At 40.9% G+C, this 18860-nt stretch overlaps 1 protein-coding gene across 4 annotated transcripts in view; it reads left to right on the top strand.

The window, feature by feature from the left end:
* The window catches only part of SEMA5B (semaphorin 5B), a 271728-nt gene that overhangs the window by 161336 nt on the left and 91532 nt on the right, over positions 1-18860 (top strand). For all 4 annotated transcript variants that reach the window (XM_050339626.1, XM_050339627.1, XM_050339628.1 and 1 more), the window contains exon 6: positions 4512-4557. In XM_050339626.1, coding sequence (XP_050195583.1) covers positions 4512-4557 — 46 coding nt within the window. The remainder of the gene's footprint in view (positions 1-4511; positions 4558-18860) is intronic.

The raw sequence follows: 18860 nt of genomic DNA, 5'->3' as shown, positions 1-18860 counted from the left end.
GAAGGTAGGGTGGCCTTTCATTGGTACGTGATCAGTCCATTGGCTGCAGGCATGTTCCTCCTGATCTACCACAGCAAAACTGAAAAGATTGCTCTCTCTTAATTAGAAAAAAGCACCTTTTAATCAGCCAGCACAGTGCTGACAGATGCAGTGCCTGAAAAGAGGCATGGAAAAAGAGGCCTGAAGCATATTGCAACCCTTATAATTTCAGAACTCTTAAGAGGAAGGGTCTCTGCTATTATTCAAGCACTCTTGTTACGTGGCTTCCCAGAGGAAAGGCTTAATTTGTCTTTTATCTCTGTTGTTCAGTGGCATCGTAGCCAAAGTGCTTTCCCTTCAATGTAAATTGATTCAAGGCCAGGCAACGTGTGAACAAGTGCATAGGCACCATGTTACAAAGGTCACCCAATGTGCTCTTGGCTACATGAAATAAACACTTAATAAGCAGCTCTGACTTGGGAATGTCATGGCAAGCAGATTTAAGTGCATATGTTCTTCCACACCCTTTCTTGAAACACATCTCAGCTGCTCTCCTGCTGTTCTGATATGTATGCTATGTGGTACCAGGCACAGTGAGCACTTAATCATTTTACAAGCAGCCAAATACAAATTACTAAGCCAATTAGCAAATACTTTAATTTACAGGATTTACACTGCAGCTTGGCTCTGTTCGTATGGACATGAGCATACTGGGCCCAGTTCGAGAAAGTAATTCGACATCTACCCAGGAGTGTAAGTGGCACTTCAGCAGAGGTTTAGACACTGTGCCCCAGCTTTGGGGGTGAGTTATTCTCCTAAGCAGGGCATAGACTAATGGACCAGGAGATCAGCTCCTGGTCATGCTACAGATATGCTCTGTGATATTGGCTGAATTGCTCAATCTGTGCTTTAAATTTAAATGAGAATGATGTATCTTTTTCACTCTTTTGTATATATTTAGATGTCAAATTCTTCAAGACTAGGTTGAAGGTCTTTACAACAGCTAAATTCATATATCTGAGCTGGGGAATAATATCCCTCTGCAATCAGAGGTGGCAGAGAAAGAATCTGCCCTCAGGTTGTTTAAACAGGCATCGGCTGTGAATCAGTCTCCAGAGGAAACACCATCAACCCCCTCTGTGTCTTAATGCAACAAAACCACTGTCTTGGCTGAGAGTTTATTACTGTTTAACTTGGGTTTATTTGGGAATGCTCTGATGTCCGTGAATAATAAGGTTAGTAGTAATAATAATTAGCAGCTTGAGGCATAATGCCATTTGTCCCAGAGTACTCAGAGGAGTGTAGTCACTTGCTCTGGAGATGGCTGAAATGCAACCAACTGGGATGAAACAAAGCTTGTGTTTAATACTGTGGAGTGAAGCTGTGTGACCTTTTAGGACAGAAATTGAGAACGTTGTCCTATCCCTCCAAGTTTGTGCACCAGCTTTTTCTGCAGAAGAAGGAGGATATTAGAATAGCTGGTTGCACCAGGCAATCGCTATTCTGGCCTAGTCCAAATGGGTTTACTTTAGGAGTGAAAGGAATTAGCCAACATTCACTTGCAAGACAAAACAGTAGGAAAAAAAAAGGCAGAAAAAAAGATCAAGAAGGCACCTCATCCATTCATGCAGAGATCTCAGTGTTCTCATATATTTCTTAATCGTACTCTTTCAGTTGCTCTAAATTATAGTTCAGCAAGGTATTAAACAGACATAACTTCAAACACAAGCAGAAGAAAAGGACACAAATGGGGCAATTCTAGGTACAATAAACCATGCCTGTCGTTCAGAGACCTTGCTCATTCTTGGACTGAAATTGCTGTTAAAACACAATTCATAAAAATGGCACTGTCTGATTCAGCAGTTCTTTAGCTTTTTACTCCTGGTATAGCTTTACAGAACAAGTGTAGTTAGGAAAGCATGTTATTAATTAAGGATTAGTCAGTTCTAGCTGGGCAAGTCAACTGGAGTCGGGAGCTTTCTCTGATAGCCTGGTCTGCCTACAGGTGTTTGTATTGCTGCTGCTAAGATGTGAGAAGGATCAAACAAACAAAAAGAAACTGCCAGTAGCTATTCAGACACCAGGTGAGGCAAGATGATGAAAAATGTAGGGAAACACTCCTTTCTCTAAGAAAGCCCCAAGGTCAGACTTGGAGAGCTAAGGTTAGTATAAAGCTTTTGGAAGATCGTTGTGCTGTTCACATTAGTGCCATGTTCCTGCCACCTGAATGGCTTTGTCCAGGTGCCACCCAGCAATCACTGAGAGGACAGACTGGCTTTATTGAAATGGACACTATTCCTGTCTGCATCTGTTTTGGCTGAGTGCAATGAAAATTGTGTCCCTTAGATACGTCTCTTTCATTAAAGATATTTTGGTTGAATTTGCTCTGCAGTGCTATCAAGGAAAAAACCCTGAATATTAAAATTTATTACTTAGTCAAACTGTCCAGTTTTTGCAAGACTAGAACAAGGAGCTGAAATCTGCATTATAAGACTTCTAAAATCAATGCATTTAAATAGCATGCTTAACAACAGGATAGAAACTTCAAGTCCCTAGTTATGAGAACTTTCTCCTGAGGGTATTGTAAGATTGGAGGCCTTGTCCAGGTGTAGGCTTCTTCCGTGATATCCCATGTCCTGGTGTTGCATCAGTATTTTGGTGAGAGTAGCTATGTGGTGTTCTAATGGAGCTGTCAGATCTATTACTGGATGAGAATTTATTTCCATTTTGAAATTTTAGCTGTGTGTATGCTTAGTGCCTCTGGCCTGCTGAATGCACCTGCAAGATCTAATATTTAAGTCTGATGCTAATGCTAAAGAGTTAATAACAAATTATTTGGGAGAGTATGTAGCCCTTGGAGACAGAATAGGTTTTCAGACTGTACAAAAGAACTGCTGGATCTTCGCTGATAGAACTAGGAGAGAGGATGAAGATATTTTTTGTGTGTGTGTGTCTACTTCTCTGCATTCTTTCAGAAGGTATAATAGTCACTTACACATTTTCTTCAGATATTGCTAATGGGTGTCATTCTTTGGGTAACCAGTCCCAGTACAGAATAGGATGGTGCAAATCAGAGCAAGTCAGAGCTACATCAGCTGAATATTTGGTACCAGGAGTTTGACTTCCCAAGCTCCCCATCATCCTGTCCTTCTTTATTGACAGTCAGCAGCATTTGAGACCTTTTGATTTATTTATAGAACTAGAACAAAGTACACAGGCAACTCTATCATGACTTAGGTGATATACAAGTGATAGATAACAGAAGGGGGAAAAATTGCTCAAGCCTTGTAGTGATCTTGTGACCCAATATGAATCTTTCATATGTCGAATTTTTAATTACTTTGTTTGCTTGGGGAGAGTCTGAATACAGACCCTAAACAAGGCTCTTTAGAAGAGTCCTTAGGACCTTTTCATCACTATAGGAGCTTTCCATTGGTTTCTCTGACTTCACTGACCTAAGACTGGAACTTGCATTTTCACCAGGTGGGGTAGGGGAATGTCTGTATACTGGCACCTCTGCAATGGACAAAAGTGTATCATTAAAAATGCACTTTCTACCATTTAAATAGAGCCTCTCAGAGAAACATGGTACAGTTCACCTTGTACGATAGAAATGTGTCTTCTCTGGGAAATTGTGGTGACAGGGATGTTGGAAAAGGATCACAGCTCTTTAGACCTCCTGACAGATGGGATGCAAAAATATGAAGTTAGATGTGGCCAAAAGCCTCAAGCACAGAATCCAGTCCATATGGCTTAATATGTCAGCTGATTCCTGGTAACTGCATTGTCTTAGCAAGCAAAAAAGTGAGATAAATCCTGTTGATTAAGCCTCATCCATAGTCGTTTATGCAAATGATGTTTCTTCCTATTTGTGGTGGGATATGAACATTCGGAAGAAGGTGACAGGAGCTCAGCTGATGTGTGGTATCTCACACTACGGTGACTTCTGTCAGGAATTCCCTCGCTTTGCCTGTGAAGAGACGATGACAGGAGGACTGGGAATATCTGCAGTCACTGCCTTGATTTCCCTGCTGGTTTTCTGTGCAGAGAGATTCCGCTGAGAAGTATTTGCCCTCTTCTCTTCCATGAAGTCCTGAATGGGAATGCCCACAAGGACAGGCCTGGGGGAGCCTACTATAGGAGTCAGCTTTGCTCCAGCTGGCTTCGGTCCAATCCCAGCTTTCTCAGAATGCAGTGAAAAACATGACTGCAGCCCATATGGACTGCAACTAAAGCCTGTTGATGGTTTGCAAACAGCCCTTTGTGGTCAGGATTTCATTGTGACTCTTCATTATGGATTCTGGAATATTTGACACCAGGACCTGCTCAGAACTTTGTTACCAGGTTCACTAAGATACTGATGTACAACTCGGTGAACAGGCATATAACTGTTTTTGTATTCTGTGGAGAGTAGTCTAGGAAAAACTTTTGTTTGTAGACATGAATGACAAAAGCTATTACTTGCTTTAATAACTTTTCCCTTCCTTCTTTGGTAGCCTAATAGTTTGTAATTTTTCTGCTTGTTCATGCAGGAACTACCTCTTCAGACTTAGTCTACACAACGTTTCTCTTATTCAGGTATGTTCACTTTTTACTCTCTTGTTTTATTTGACTTGTTAATGAAAGTTCTGTAATATTTGATGTACATTTTCAGAAGTCTATATAGTGTAAATTTGCCCAAAGTGGTGGAGCAGGGAGAAGACAAAGTGAGAACCAGATGCTTATTCCCACTCCACAGATAATGCTGGGAGAGGGGCTCTCCTACACTTGCCCACTTGGATGGTGCTCTCTGGTTTTGATTCTTGAGTGTTTGGGTGGTAATGGGATCTGCCAAAAATATGGCATCTTAAGGAACAAAACAAGTAGTGTGACTGATACATGCTTAAACACAACAGTCAATAGAAATCCTCGGCTTTCTTTAGAGATGTCAGCAACATGGAGAAGCTTTAACTACTCTCATCAATCCTCATTTTTAGCCCTTGTTAGCCTTTGTGAACATGGATTGCTGAGGACCTCTGCTTTGCTGAATGCATTACTAAACCCACGATTGGACTTGCAAGCATTCAAGAGGGAAAATGGGTTGAAAAATGTATGTTACCCATGCCTTTATCAAAGCAAAGCAACTGGAGTTTGAAAGGGCTTGCAAATATCCAGCAGTATTAGGACTTTGCTCTCACTGCACTGAATCTGGTATTGAAAGATGTGGCAAAAACTGTTAGTGGAAACCCCAGTTGCTTATCTTTAAATAAATAAATACTTATACTTTGGGATATTTACCATCTTCTGTGATTGCTAGAGCACCAAAGATATATTCAGCATTTCTCAGAGAGTCTGAGGGGCCTTACTCCTGTACCTGACCATGCAAAGAAGCCGTTAGAGTAGTACTGCCAGCCATTCCGATGTGCACAAGCCTTTTGCTATTAGTAAGAGTTACAAGTGTAGATGGAGAGAAGAAAAGATGTTTAATGGTTGTAAAATGCATTGAATCTTCCTTTAAAAGGAAAACAAAGTCCAGAGTTACCAATGACAACAATAAAGAATTAGAGAAGCTGATACTCCCATTTGGCAGTAGGTTCCCTTTGGAGAACCATATTAGCATGGCTGGAAGGTTTCCAGCAAGCACACAGGAGAGGGAAGTCTCTGTAGTTACGAGAGGTGTAATACCTTCTGCAGTGCCTGTTATCACACTGCCTGACACAGCCTCTTGTGCTTGTCAGATGAGGGATCCCCTTCAATGAAACACAATTGTGAATCTCCTTAATACACTTCTGAAGTCAGGCTTGGCTCGGGCCCTTTTCAGTACAGTGATTTTCTTTTTCTACACTGCAAAACATGGGAAGTCTCCTTCTATGGCACTGGAGGTTGCTGTGAGATCTCCGGTTAACATAATGAGCTTAGTTTGCTCCTGCTTTCTGGGTGTATCCGGTCACTTTGCCAAGACTTTTTGCATGACAAAGAGAGCATGGAATTATGTTGACACACGTGTTGGGAATGATGGAAGCAATTGTTTCCCGACCTAATGGTTGCCTAAGTAGCTGCTTGGCTAGTCTCCATAAAGCACATGATGCAGCTTAGAGGCACCCGCTCCCACCTTCCCTTCGCCGTGCATCATTTTAAAGATCAGATCAGAAAGGAAGACAAGAAACACAAAGAGCTTGCATTTAGTTCTACAGGGGTGCAGTTCAAGAAATAATCACGATGTTAATTTGCATTATTTTGTATCTCCTCTTTGCTTTTAAGTAAAATACAGTGTGGATCTTGTCAGGCCTGATTTGGGCTAGTTTTTCATCTTGAGATTGTGTTCTGATTTATTTCTGCTCACGGGATTTCATGCTGCCAGTGGTGCTAAATCTGCTTCACGGTGCAGGTTTGTGCTGACAGATGTCTGCTCCCTTCCATTTGTACTTCCATGAGGTGGGGGCAGAATCATGAGGAGCACAACCTACGAGACAGCAGGATATGCTGGTTGTGGGACAAAGCCTGGCAGTGTGTGGAATGTACCTCTCCAGACAGGGTTCGGTGAAGTTTAAAGCTGTGTTTTCATGGGTGTTCTTGTGCCATCAGTTGTATCCCTAAGCTGCACTGTCCCTGTGGGGAAATGGGGAGGGCACATTTCAGCCCCACAGTTGTCACAGAAAGGAGGGGAGGCCAGGGCGTTCCTGTGAAGGAGATTACTCTGAACTGTCTTTTCAGTATGGGTGGCAGCAGCATCTCAGAGGAGCAATATCCCAGTGCCAGTGCTCGTTAGCACAGCAGATTCAGTACTTCAGTCTCTCATTCTCCAACGGGTAGATTTACTAGCTCACTCTACCTAATGCATGTTTTCCTTGACAGTTATCTGTTCTTTAACCAGAAAATGAATATTTTCTGCCATTGAGCAGACCATAATGTTTTTCATCACAGCATGACTCTATTCATTGCTTTCCAATGGGAATATATTATTATTTTTTTGGACTATAATCCCCTTTATGAATATTGCATATCATAAACCCAGTGCTAACCATGCCATTCCTCCCTGATTTTAGAAAGGTTTTCAGCTCCAACACTTTCAAAGACTGTATTCTTTCCTTATACCTGTTGAATGACAGTGGACACCTCTCATTTAAGCCCGATACAAAATCAGTTAAAACAAGGAGAAGTTTTCCATCAACTTCAAGGATCATTTTATGAAACAGTCACTCTTGAAAACACATTTTCGGTATCTTCAGTTTCAGAAGCTAAAATTATTGTATTAATCCTGAGTCTGTGTTGGACTGCCATTAATATAAACTAAATTTTGTAGTCTCCACAGCATAAGAACACTGGAGCATCATGTAACCAAGCCACATAGTTTGGATAGGAAGTTATTGTTTTGGAATTGCAGAAGACTAAAAGACAAGAGTTAGTATTGTATGGGCAAGTTACCAATTAAGAGCTGTGTAAAAAAGAAATCATTAGCCCATAGAAGAATTTTGATTTCAAAGGAGTGAAGGAAGAGAGGTCAATTTTAGGATGTGTCAGCTCTTGGGCCATATTATAAAGGGGTAATTTTTTTTCTTTTCTTAGCTCTCATCTGCTCTACCATGTGCTGATGTTTCCTCTTTAGTTAGGATCTTCTATTGGTTCTGCTGAAGTTGTTTCTCCAAGACTGTAGTCCTGAGCTTTTACATGAGAACTACTGAGTGGAGCACAGGAGAAACTGAAGCAGAACAAGCTCATTTCCTGCTCCACAGAACCAAATGTCCTGACTTATCAGAGATTTTTCCCCTTCCTCTCTTTGTTTCTGAAACATGTTTCAGAAATTCCATTTGGAACCTGAGAAACTTTTCACCAAATGAGTTTTAGTTGCATGAGAAACTTCGGTGGTGGTTAATTTTTTTGTGAAAAACAGTTTTGACTGAATTTCAGTATCCATAAGGAAATTGAGGCCAAGGTTTTGTGGGATCACTTGTGATTTTGTCTACCTCTTTTTCTTTCCAAAATTGAGACACCTTGGTAAAGAATTACCAAAAATAAGCATCTTGAGGTGCCCCAGGTGAGGTGTCCAAAAGTACCTGTTAATACTGGAAACTTTGGCATGTAGTATTCAAATTCTTGCAGCAGTCAAGAGGCCTAGTTTTAAAATGGATACTGTTCCCTAAATCTTTAGCATCTCTTTTAAACAAAATCTCTGCAATGTGTTTCGTGTCCATCTTTAAATTGCCATCTTACATGCATTGTAAACTCTCAGTGTGAGACATTTTATAGAATGCATTTTTTAAATGATGTGCACTTGGAGCACATGCTGTTTAATTTATGCATCAGTCTGAAACAAGGTTAGCTCCTAATCTGCAGCTTTCATGGTGAGGCCATAGAAAAATCAGTTTTATACTGGCGTTGATAATTAATAGAGTAGGTGGAAGGGTCATTTTAAAAACAGAAGCCTTTGAGCAAATTTTTAAAAATGCACAAGGCTGATTAGGACCTCTTATCAAGGAATGCTATTCTCTGGTGTGTGTTAAAAGCAGGCTACTTGCTGGCATTTCATAAATCCCAGTGCAGTGCCTACCCCCTGTTCACCCTGATTTTACCTGGATCTTAGAGTTCTCAATTGAACTGAGTAGGAAATTACTTTTTCAACCTTTTTGAGATGCCAAGATTTCCAACCTTTTTTGCACTGAGATGAAAACAAGACTTCTTGTAAAATCTGAAAGAGAAGGAGACAGACACGTGGTTACTTTGGATGCAAATACTCTGGGTCAAGTTATTTTCTGAAATATCAAAGGAGAGCATTTGAATGTGCATTTCTCTCATCTCAAACAACTGACCTGATTTGTTTGGTGTATCCCTTTCCCTTTCCCTTCCCTTCCCTTTCCCTTCTCTCTGGATCTAAGAAGTCCTTCTGGACTCTCTAAAGTTTAATAGAAACTGTTATAATTTCTAAAGATGTTTTGGTTTCAATTAATTATCTTTTTTTTTACTGAAAAATCTCTTACTAAAAAGTTTCTAACCAGACTTGTGAAGCTTGTGTGCTAATACGTTGTATCAGGTTAGTAGTATTTAAACATTTAAAATACTTCAAGAATCTGTACTGTATTTTAACAGACTATGAAAGAGTAAATGACTCCCAATTGCAAAACTATTTGGAAGACACAAGTTATTTCTTCTGCTAAGAAAGACAAAATAATTTGAGATTTAACTATGTTTTAATTGACAATTTAATATTTCTTTTTTCCTGAGGACAAAAACTGAAGAGAGGATTAAATTCAGAGAGAGAGCGTGTTAGTTCCCTAGTAGTCATAAACATGAATTTGGAAGGATTCCCTTTGGAGTTACACACTGTCCGGCACCACCTGGATCTACAATTACCCCATTTGCAAAACATGAAAATGTTACAAAAAACGCGACTTTATTTCCTTCTGAAATTTGGCTCCACATTTCTAAGTAAGATCCCCTACATTCACATGGGCACTTTGGAGAGTGGTACCCACTCACTAGGACAAAACTTGATGAATTTCTCAGTCCCGCTGAGGCATAACACTTAAACCCAAGCTTATAGTTATCCACGTGTTGAGGCAGTATCTGCTCTTAAGGCTTGATCTGAAGGTTACTGAAATCAGTTTCTTTCTGCTGATATTGTGGGGCTTTGGAATGAGCATTTTGAAGTAGGGACAAAACATTTCCATAGGGTCCCATAGCAGATGAATTGCAGCCTCTTGTCCAGTGCATTTCTGGTAAGGACGGTTTTACTCCAGTTTTTCCTTCCCTCAGTCTAAGAAGCAGCATCTACGAGATGAAGCTCTTAGATTGCAGAGCTGCTCCTGAAAGACGTACTTCCCTCCCTGCTACTCCCTGAAGGGATTTTTAACTCTGTGGCCTAATCACTAGTAAATCAACAGTATGTATCAACAAAGTGTGGTTAATAAAACTTGTCTATCAGTCCTGAATATGTCACATAGCAACAAATGGAACAGGTTTTGTCTTTTGCACTTTGAATCAAACCGAGCATTAAATGCATTATTTTCTACTTATTTAGGGCTCAGTAGTGCCACACTTACGTGTGCTGCTGAGAAACATGCTCTGCAAGTGTATGGAACTGTGAGGAGAGGTGGCAGAGTTTAACTTATTTTTTCTCTATATATTTGAATAAAATATGTTAAGCAAATCCAATGGGGAGCAGTGAGTAATATAGATCACATCACAAATTGTCACTCAAGTAATCTGTCCTGGTGAAAATATTTTACTGAGAAATGTTAAGGATTCACAATATGAAGCCCTGGCACTCATCAGAAAACTTGCAAATATTGGATAAATCTTACATCTCCAAGAGCTGCTGGATAGGCACCAGATGGGGCTTGGAGGGCCAAATTTGTAGTGCTGGCTCTGCCCGCGGGTGCCTGAGGTAAAGTTAATCTGCCCAGTTTGTCTGCACGTGAAATAGGGATATAGCACTCCTTTGTAAAGTGCTGTGGGCTTTGCCAATAAAAAAGAGGTAAAAGTATTGTATTTCATATTTACTTGCAGAAACATCCTTGAGCCAGTACAGTGTCTATTTTTCAAAATATCCTTTCAGAAATCATGAGGAAATTAGGCACTGATTTGCAGTATGAGCCCAGGGGTGCTCAGAAGCTGGCCCAACTTTGCTGAAGATGTTTATTTCTTCAATCTAGTTGGAGCGTCAAGATTATCATCCAATTTAAAATTCAGTTTGGGAAGTAATTTTGGGAAAGAGTGAGAATATTCTGCCTGTCTTTATGTACCACTGAGCTCCTGACAGGAACTCTATTTTGAAATGTTCAGGAATAAGCTTGACTTTCCAGAAGCCGTTTTCTTCAAAGCAGTTTATTATTTGTGTCTTGCAGATTCCCAGATACATATTTGAATTATATGGCATGTATTTCTAGATACAATGTTTATTTCTTTATTTTTAGGCCAATGCAGTTCCCTCATTTAAAAACATAATCAAAACCTCTACTAGAGCAGATGCAGTCTTTAATATGTGGCTCGTAGCTGAGTTCAGATTGTCACATATTTTATCAGTATGAAATATTTTTTATTAACAGATTAACATATAAATCTATTCATAAATCACCTTCCAAAGCTGCATCTAAAACCTCTCACTCTCAGGCTGGAAGTTTAAAGCTATTCCATAATAAAGGTTATATTGGCTGAACAAACTTTCTGGTAAATTCAGCTTTTTATTCTTATGGTTTCAGGTTCCCAAATGAAATCCACTCCCTGAATACACCCTTTCTTAAAAATGACTGGTCAGGAGCTAGATTGAGGCATTCACGCATAGATCTCCTTTCCAAAGATTGATCTAAGACAGAAATTTGTACCCGGAGTGGGAAATGAGGGATGAAAACAAGGCCTGTCAGACTGGAGGTGACCACGTTTGAAGGCCACACTTCATCCTTCAAGGACACACTTCTCCAGCTCCTCACTGCTGGGAACTGTACTCTTTAACAGGCTCCAGTGTCTGCAGTTGGGAACCAGCCTTGTGCTGATGTTGGTCATCAGCTGAAATTCAGAAAGCAAAGAAAGCAAATCTCTTTTCATACTTCGCAGCGTTGAGTGATTTCTGGACACAACATTCCCCCTGTCTGAGAGAATCAAGCTGAGGAGTCCTCTTATAGCCAGAAAAGCTTTTAAGCCCAGGTTTAGCTTTAAATAAATGCCAGTTTTCCTTTGAGAATTCCCGAAGTTAAGAACATGTTGCATGCTCTAGTGAGTGAAAATACGTTTCAATACGTGCATTCATAGGTCTGCTAAACTGAGTCAGAGTCCACTGCCTAGTTATGGCCAATGTAATTGCCCTCTAAAGTGAGTATTCAGGCATGGTATAGGAAATTCTTATATATATATATTTACATATTTTTTTTTATATATGCACACACAAGAGGATCTTATATATAGGGTATAGCATGTTCAGGAGCCTAAGTAGGGCAGCCTTCTTTGAGTCGGTGAAGGCCACAGATCTGATTTGCATCCAGAGGGGAACTGCCCTGTTACACTCACACAGTAAAGTGAGGTTTGCATGATGAATGTCAGCTGTGGATTGCCAGCCTGCTTTTCTGGGTAATTTGTTAGTTGTCATTCCCTCCTTCCCTGCCTCACCTCACCTAAAAGCCAAAATTACTACAGGGGTTTTGGTCTTTGTCAGCAAACATTATGAGCAGGATTTAGAAACTGAGAATTTAATTAGCTGCTGAAGTCACTTACTGATAACAGTAGCATATTGGACTCCTTATTTGATAAAATCCTGTCAGGCATTTTATGTGTACGGAATGAAGACTAATGCTCTTATTTCTTGCAACTTACAGTCAGGACCATTAGATGTCCTTTAGAAAGAGGAGGGGGAAAAACGAAAATTAAAAAAAAAAAAAAAATTCCTTGGACTTCTCATTTCCTGTCACCAGCATTGCTTCAGTATCTTTGCAAAATGTATTTTTGTTTGCCTGTTTAGCCCTTTTTCTCTGTGGGCTGCTTCCCACTCCACCAGCTCCAGGAGGTTCCGAGGGATCTGCGTGTGCTTGTGCCCTGGCTGTCCCCTGCCCTGACACACACATTCATCTGCGGCTGCTGTCAACAAATCCAGCCCTGCAGATGTTCATAAGAGGCAAATCAGCCTCTTGTTGTAGACAACACCTTACCTAAACTGACATTTATATAAACTGAGATTTATATAAAAGTATGCTGCTTTTTTTAATTAATATTACTTTAGGGATGTGGGATATTTTTAGACATCGGAGTGGTTTATTTTCTAGCTTTAAATGCTGGCTTATCGCATGGCACAGGAAGCATTTCCTAATTGCTCCTGTCCCAATTAGGGCTCTCTGATATGATCATTACTGAAGGCTCCAACACAGCACGGGTTTAATGCAGCACCTTCACTAGGAGCAGTTGATGTGGGAGCAGCGACTTACCGAGTTTCACACACTGAGCGTGGGGTTCACGCAGCCAGCTCCTGCTTCACGCTCTCCTGGGGAGGAGGTGATACCTCCTGCAGTCTTCCCTGTTCAGCAAGCCCAAGTTTGTGCTGGTGGTGAGCTGTGGTTGGATCCTGGGCAGAGGTCCTGGCATCCTGCTGAGCCGGCACTGTGGTTTGCTGCTGCCCAGGGCTGTACACTCAGGGAAGGGCTCTTCCTACCTGGGACACAGTGCCCTGACCCATCTCTGGTGTGGGAGCTGAGCTGCACATGCTGGGAAGTCAGAAGTAAGAGGAGTCCTTGAAAACACAAAGGAGCACACTGGGCCTCTCACAAGATGAAAATGGAGTATGTGGGCCAATTATTGCAAAAAAGCAGCTTTTTTTAAGACTGAGAATACAGAGAAATATTTACATTTTATTCTCAAAGCAGAGCTTAAGAGAGATCCAAATGATACACATTCCTTATACTGGCTCTCTGCACAGGATTAAGTTTGACCCTGATAGCATCCAGTCATTTATAATGAGAGCATTAAAAAATCACCATTTATTGATTTGCATTTCTCTGAAAGGGCCGACAAATGACCTCATGTTTCCTCTAGAACCAACTGTTGAGCTCTTGGAAAAAAAGAAAAACGGTATTTTATAGTAAACACATTTCATGTCACTGTGTGCATTTTCCCCCCTAGATAAATAATCCTGCTTTTCTGTGTTAGTAGCAGTTCAGCTGATGTGTGTTTTACAGCTTCTCTTAAATGCAGCAGTTCTGAATGACTAATACAAGGGGATTATTGGATCTACAGAGCAGAGTCAAAGACATGGCCTGCACAGCTGTTAGCAGGGACCCAGAGCTGGGGAGCTGAGGTGGGAACAGGTGGGAACAGCTCATCACTCCCACAGGACACTGATCCTGTCAGCATGGCAGGTGCAGCTGAATCCTTTGAAAGCCCCAAAGAGCTTTGGCCTCCGAGGTTTCACCTGCCTTCCCCAGGCTGAGCTCAAGGAAAGCACAACCCACATCCTAAGAGGATAGATGAGTAAACAAGCACAACCTTGACTATGCCTATGGCATCCCCAGCCACTGTGACTGGAGAAGGATGGGAAGTTTCCAGGCTCAAAAACCTTTCTTCAGGGCTGGAAGAGGAGGAGGAGCAGCAAATCTCCAGCTAAACAAGATGAGGCAGTAGCTGCTGTGGATTGCCTGCTAATGAGTGGGTAGTGGGAAAGGAAGGTTGGGTTGTATCACTGGAGGAGCATGAGGGAATGTGGCTGTGAGGCATAACTGAGTTGTTAGGTGCCACTGCAGCTTGAGCAGTTAAAGGAACAATGATCTGAAGTTAATTCTAATGCCACTGAAATGCTTCTTTCATCTAGAAGTTACACCATGGTTATAGCAATCCAATGCTACCAGTAACATGATCAAGTAGAGACTAAGGTATTCTGATACTGTGGAGACCAAGTGTGAGGAGTCAGGGGAAGGAGATATGCAGAAAAAGCACATATTTTTCTCCATTCACTATAAGAAGAATTTGGAGAGCATGGACTGGCTGCCTCACTGTGAGGAGGTAAGGTTTTTCCAGCCATGTCCAGTCTGAGCTTTCCTTTTCCACATGTGAAGCTGAGATAATGAATGACATTTTGTCCTTTTGAAGTGCTTTGAAATAATGTGGCTTTCTGCTTAAGACCTAAGTGTTGTATGTGATAATATGCACTTGTAAATATAGGAAATTTGTGTTAACTGTGAGCCCACAAAATTGTTGTATTCTGATTCATAGTAGTTATAAAATTAAGCAGTTGTTACCTTCACCTCTGCTTTCTAGGTAAGCAATTAGGCAATTTCAGCATATCCATGTGTTTAAAATGGACCCGTTTTTCCCTACTTGATTACTAAACACTTTGAATGAAAACCTTTCAATATAAAAATAGAATATTTGGGGTCTACTAGCAGAAAGATGAAACATGAATGTATCCCTCCAGATAAAAATACTTAGAATATGACTAAATATGACTTAGAATATGACTAAATCTATTAGTCTATTTTAAAAAGAGATCGGCTTGAAAGAATTTGGGGAGAGTTAATAAATATGTTTTTCCAGAAACATTTTTGTGTCAGGAATTAATTAATTAATTATTAATTACTGATTTCAAACAGGAGACAAAGCATGGTCTTGAGGTTTTAGAAATAAGAGTATTTTAATTCCTTACAAGTAAGCAAAAAGGAATAATAGGGCTGCAGCCATTTGAATAGGCTGCAAGGTCTCTCAGAAAGAAGTGATTTAAGCTTTATTATGAATGATGAAAAAAGTTCTTCAGTTATCCTGGAAGTATTAAGAGACAAACTGCAATTGCATAAGAAGAGGGGATTTTGATGCACGGCGCAGAAAGGAATCATCGATGGTTCATAAATATAATAGTGGTAAACACAGTGACAGGAGAAAAAAATGTATGTAGCTAATATAATTGTTACAAATTTAGTAGCTTTTGCTGTGAGATCAGTTATTGAGGATTTAAGAACAAGGCAAAAAAATGGAAAAAGGTTTTTTTCAATGGAAGATAAATGTGAAAGCTTTGAAAATCACCAAAAAGGAGTTAGAAGAAGCACAAAGAAGTATGCTACATTAATCCTGTTGTAGAATCATTTTATATTGCCTCATCTTAATTACAAGGCATATTCTCAAAACTCATTTATGGAATCTTTGACCTTGATAAAGGTCAAATGCAAACGTGCTGGAGGGGAGGTGAGGGAAGAGCCAGGTGGAAGGGGGAATGTAAGGGCAGGACTCAAACTGAAGGAAATTGGAAAATAAATCCTGGGTTGGCAGGAGAGTGCAGACTGGAGAACAGAACAGAGGAGCTGTGAGGAAGGAATAAAAGACACTGCATCAGAGCCATCTTTGCAGGAGAAGGAGCAAATAAATTTCTTGTTGAGATGAAGCTTGGCAGAGCTTACTACGGCATCAGGTGCTGACGTCTGGTGTTGGAAGAGAGGAGGCAGAAGCAAGGCAAACTGTGACAGACCAAGCAGGGAGTCTGAAGGCATCTGTTTCCCAGCCTTAGGAGGAAGATGAGTGGATTGATGGGGCACACAGTGGTCAGGTTATGGCCACTGACAGCGGCAGCAGGCAGGGACTGTGTCCAGCTGGGCTGGGCAGCGAGGGCACAATAGGGGTCAGAAACACTTGAACCTTCAGTGGTGGGGCTGGAGTGGCAGAGAGCTATCTTCCCTAAAATTGCAGTGCAGTTTTGATTTCAGTTGATTTAAATTGTTGTACCCTTCCATTGTGCAGCAATAAACATAAGACTTGAGAAATATCTTTTGAATTCTTGATAAATCAACCCCATTGCTTTTTTCCCCAAACTGACTCCTTATTCTTCTCTGAGACAAGTATTTGATTTACATCGATGAAGTGCTGAACTCAACTACTGCATGTATGGCTGGGGATGTGATAGCACTCGAATTATGAAGCTTTTGATGTTAAAAAAATTGAGAGATCTAGGTCCCTTTTGGCTTGTCATTTCCCCTCTGACCACTGAAAAGTATTGCTGCGTCTGTAGCTGACTCTGGCCTGCTCAGAGCCTTCCAGTGTATTTAGGACTGGATGGATGTTGGCTTCACACTTAATTGGAAATGCTGGGTAGAGGAGTTGGAGGCAGCATACAGGGAATTTAACACTGTTGGTTCTTCACTTTCTCTGTGTTTAAGTGTTCCTTGCTGATGGAGCACAGATGGTCTTAGATTAAGGAAAATACATGCCAGAACTGCAGGCTAGGCTCAGACTGGGGAGTTAAGCTTGACATGAAATAAGCAGAAGGCTGTAATTAGCTTATCAAGAGCGTTAGGCACCTGGCGGAGGAAAGCAGAGATGTAATGCACAATGTATCTGTAGAACAATAAAATATACTGAAATCTCTTTTATGAAACATGGAGGACCTTCCATTTCTGGCTTTCTCTTCCAGCCCAGCCTAATAACTTCTGAAAGGTGCTACCCATTCTTGGTTATTAGTGATCTGTCAAAAATGACATTTTCTGACACTTTATGCTGCTGAACACCAAACCCCATAGAAACCAGAGAGTCTAAAGGTCAAAATCAGTGTGTATTGCCAAAAACCTTCCTGGGAAGCTTACACCATACTTGCCTGTGCACCATGTGTACTCCCTGACTGCAAGTATCAGTCATCTCATTGCTCCCTTCTGTTCCTTCTGCCTGTTTTTTACAGCCACATGTTGTGTTTCACCTCAGTCCTAGGATATGGGCTCACTGGGGCAGAATTGCCATTTAATTTTAAACAGAAGTGCCTAGCAGAATGCAGCTGACTAGTCCATGTGCCTCATGTGCTTCTGCAGTACATGTCAAAATCATAGTAGGAACAGGATCTGGATCTTTTTTTCTAGGTGTGCTAAACAAATGGAAATTCAGACATAAATCTGCTGAACTGCATAGGGGAAGTACAAAGACTCCTTTCTAGCTGAGGGTTTAGAAATTTTTGCCCATATTATTGAAGCTCAAAAGCTATTATTTTATACTGGGGAAAAGCAAGAGGGAGGGTCTGGTTTCACTTAAGTTCCCATGGTACAAGCAGGCTCAGGCAGGATCTCTGTTTTCAGCCTGTCTTGCAAAACTTTCCCAACCTCTCTGGCTTGCACAAAACTGGCCTTGGCTCATTAAAGTAATCTCAAAGCTTTCGTTTGGTCACAATAATGCAGCTTTCACTTAATTAAAGATTTCCAGTACATTTTTTTCCTTTTGGTTGTACTACACCAAGCTTAAGTGCACAACCAGAAAAGAATGTTGATAGGATAAATTAGATCACATGCACATTATTTAATTGTGCACTTCCCCCTTTTTTATTCAAGCCAAAACAGACTCAAACCATGTTCAACCTCTTACACAATTTTAATGAGAATATATTGCAGTGTTTGTCATCTGAAAGAGTATTAGCACCCCCAATGCAATAGATGTGATTTCCCTGAAGAAAAACAGAAGGCGCAGAACAGTGAAAATGTCATCTTAGTTCTCTATTAGTCTCTCTAATGCTGCAGGATGTGCTGATTTTTATTCCTGAATCTCAGCCTAATTGTTGGGAGAATCAGATCCAAATTGGACAGTTCCTCAAACTTATTTTAGCTCCTTCTCAAAGCAAACAAATAAACGCTGAACAAGTATATTCAGTGATGTAACTTGGAGAGGAGTAAAGAATGCAAGACTTCCCCACTTTAGAAAGCCGATAATACACAGAGGTTTCATGTGTGCTTCACTGATTACGTTTTCAGTTTGAAGCGTATATGGAAAGATTGCTTTTCATAGCTGAACCCTTAATGTGGGTGCACAGAAATGCACTGAGTTGACTGTAGGATTTGTCCAGAAGCAGAGGGGGAGGGAATGTAAAAATGTATGGTGGAGATCCCTTAACATCTCTCCATAGCAGTGAGCTTCAAAGAGGCACAATGGTGAGGAAACCCCGAGCAGAAAAATGAAGGAGAACAAAATCGCCTTGCTTGATGCAGAAATACAAAGGAGACTATAGCCATGGTAAATTGATTTTGTACTGAATATGGGCTGGTCCATTGGAAGGGGTTTTGAGCCTCCTGCTCCAGAAATCATTGTGCAAAACAGTAAGAGGAGGCTGCTTAGAAGTCTTGTCACATCCATCAGCAGAGGCCACAAAGAGGAAGGAGGGATTTAGTTCTGAATGGCGACTCTGCCAAAGAACATAAAGGCGTAGAGATGGACATCTTTTGGTGGTAAAGGAGCCTCGAAGGAAGAATTGCCTCCACTATATCAAGGGAAACCATTGCTGTGACTCCATTTGTTGGCTCACTTGGCTTGTTGTACCTTGTTTGTAGCAACTGAAGAAAAGGAACCCCACAACAAAACCTATTCTTTACAGAATAAACAGTGCGGGTGGTGTGAGAAATAGTGCTATGTGATACCCACCTGGCCAGTGACAACTGCACCTGCATGTGCATCAGTGGTACTTACATTCCCGACCTGTG

The sequence above is a fragment of the Myiozetetes cayanensis genome, unplaced genomic scaffold, assembly GCF_022539395.1.
Source record: "Myiozetetes cayanensis isolate MyiCay16 unplaced genomic scaffold, myiCay2020 scf9, whole genome shotgun sequence".
NCBI classification, from domain to species: domain Eukaryota; kingdom Metazoa; phylum Chordata; class Aves; order Passeriformes; family Tyrannidae; genus Myiozetetes; species Myiozetetes cayanensis.
Note: the sequence above shows the minus strand (reverse complement) of the source record. Positions and strands in the feature narration are given on the sequence as shown.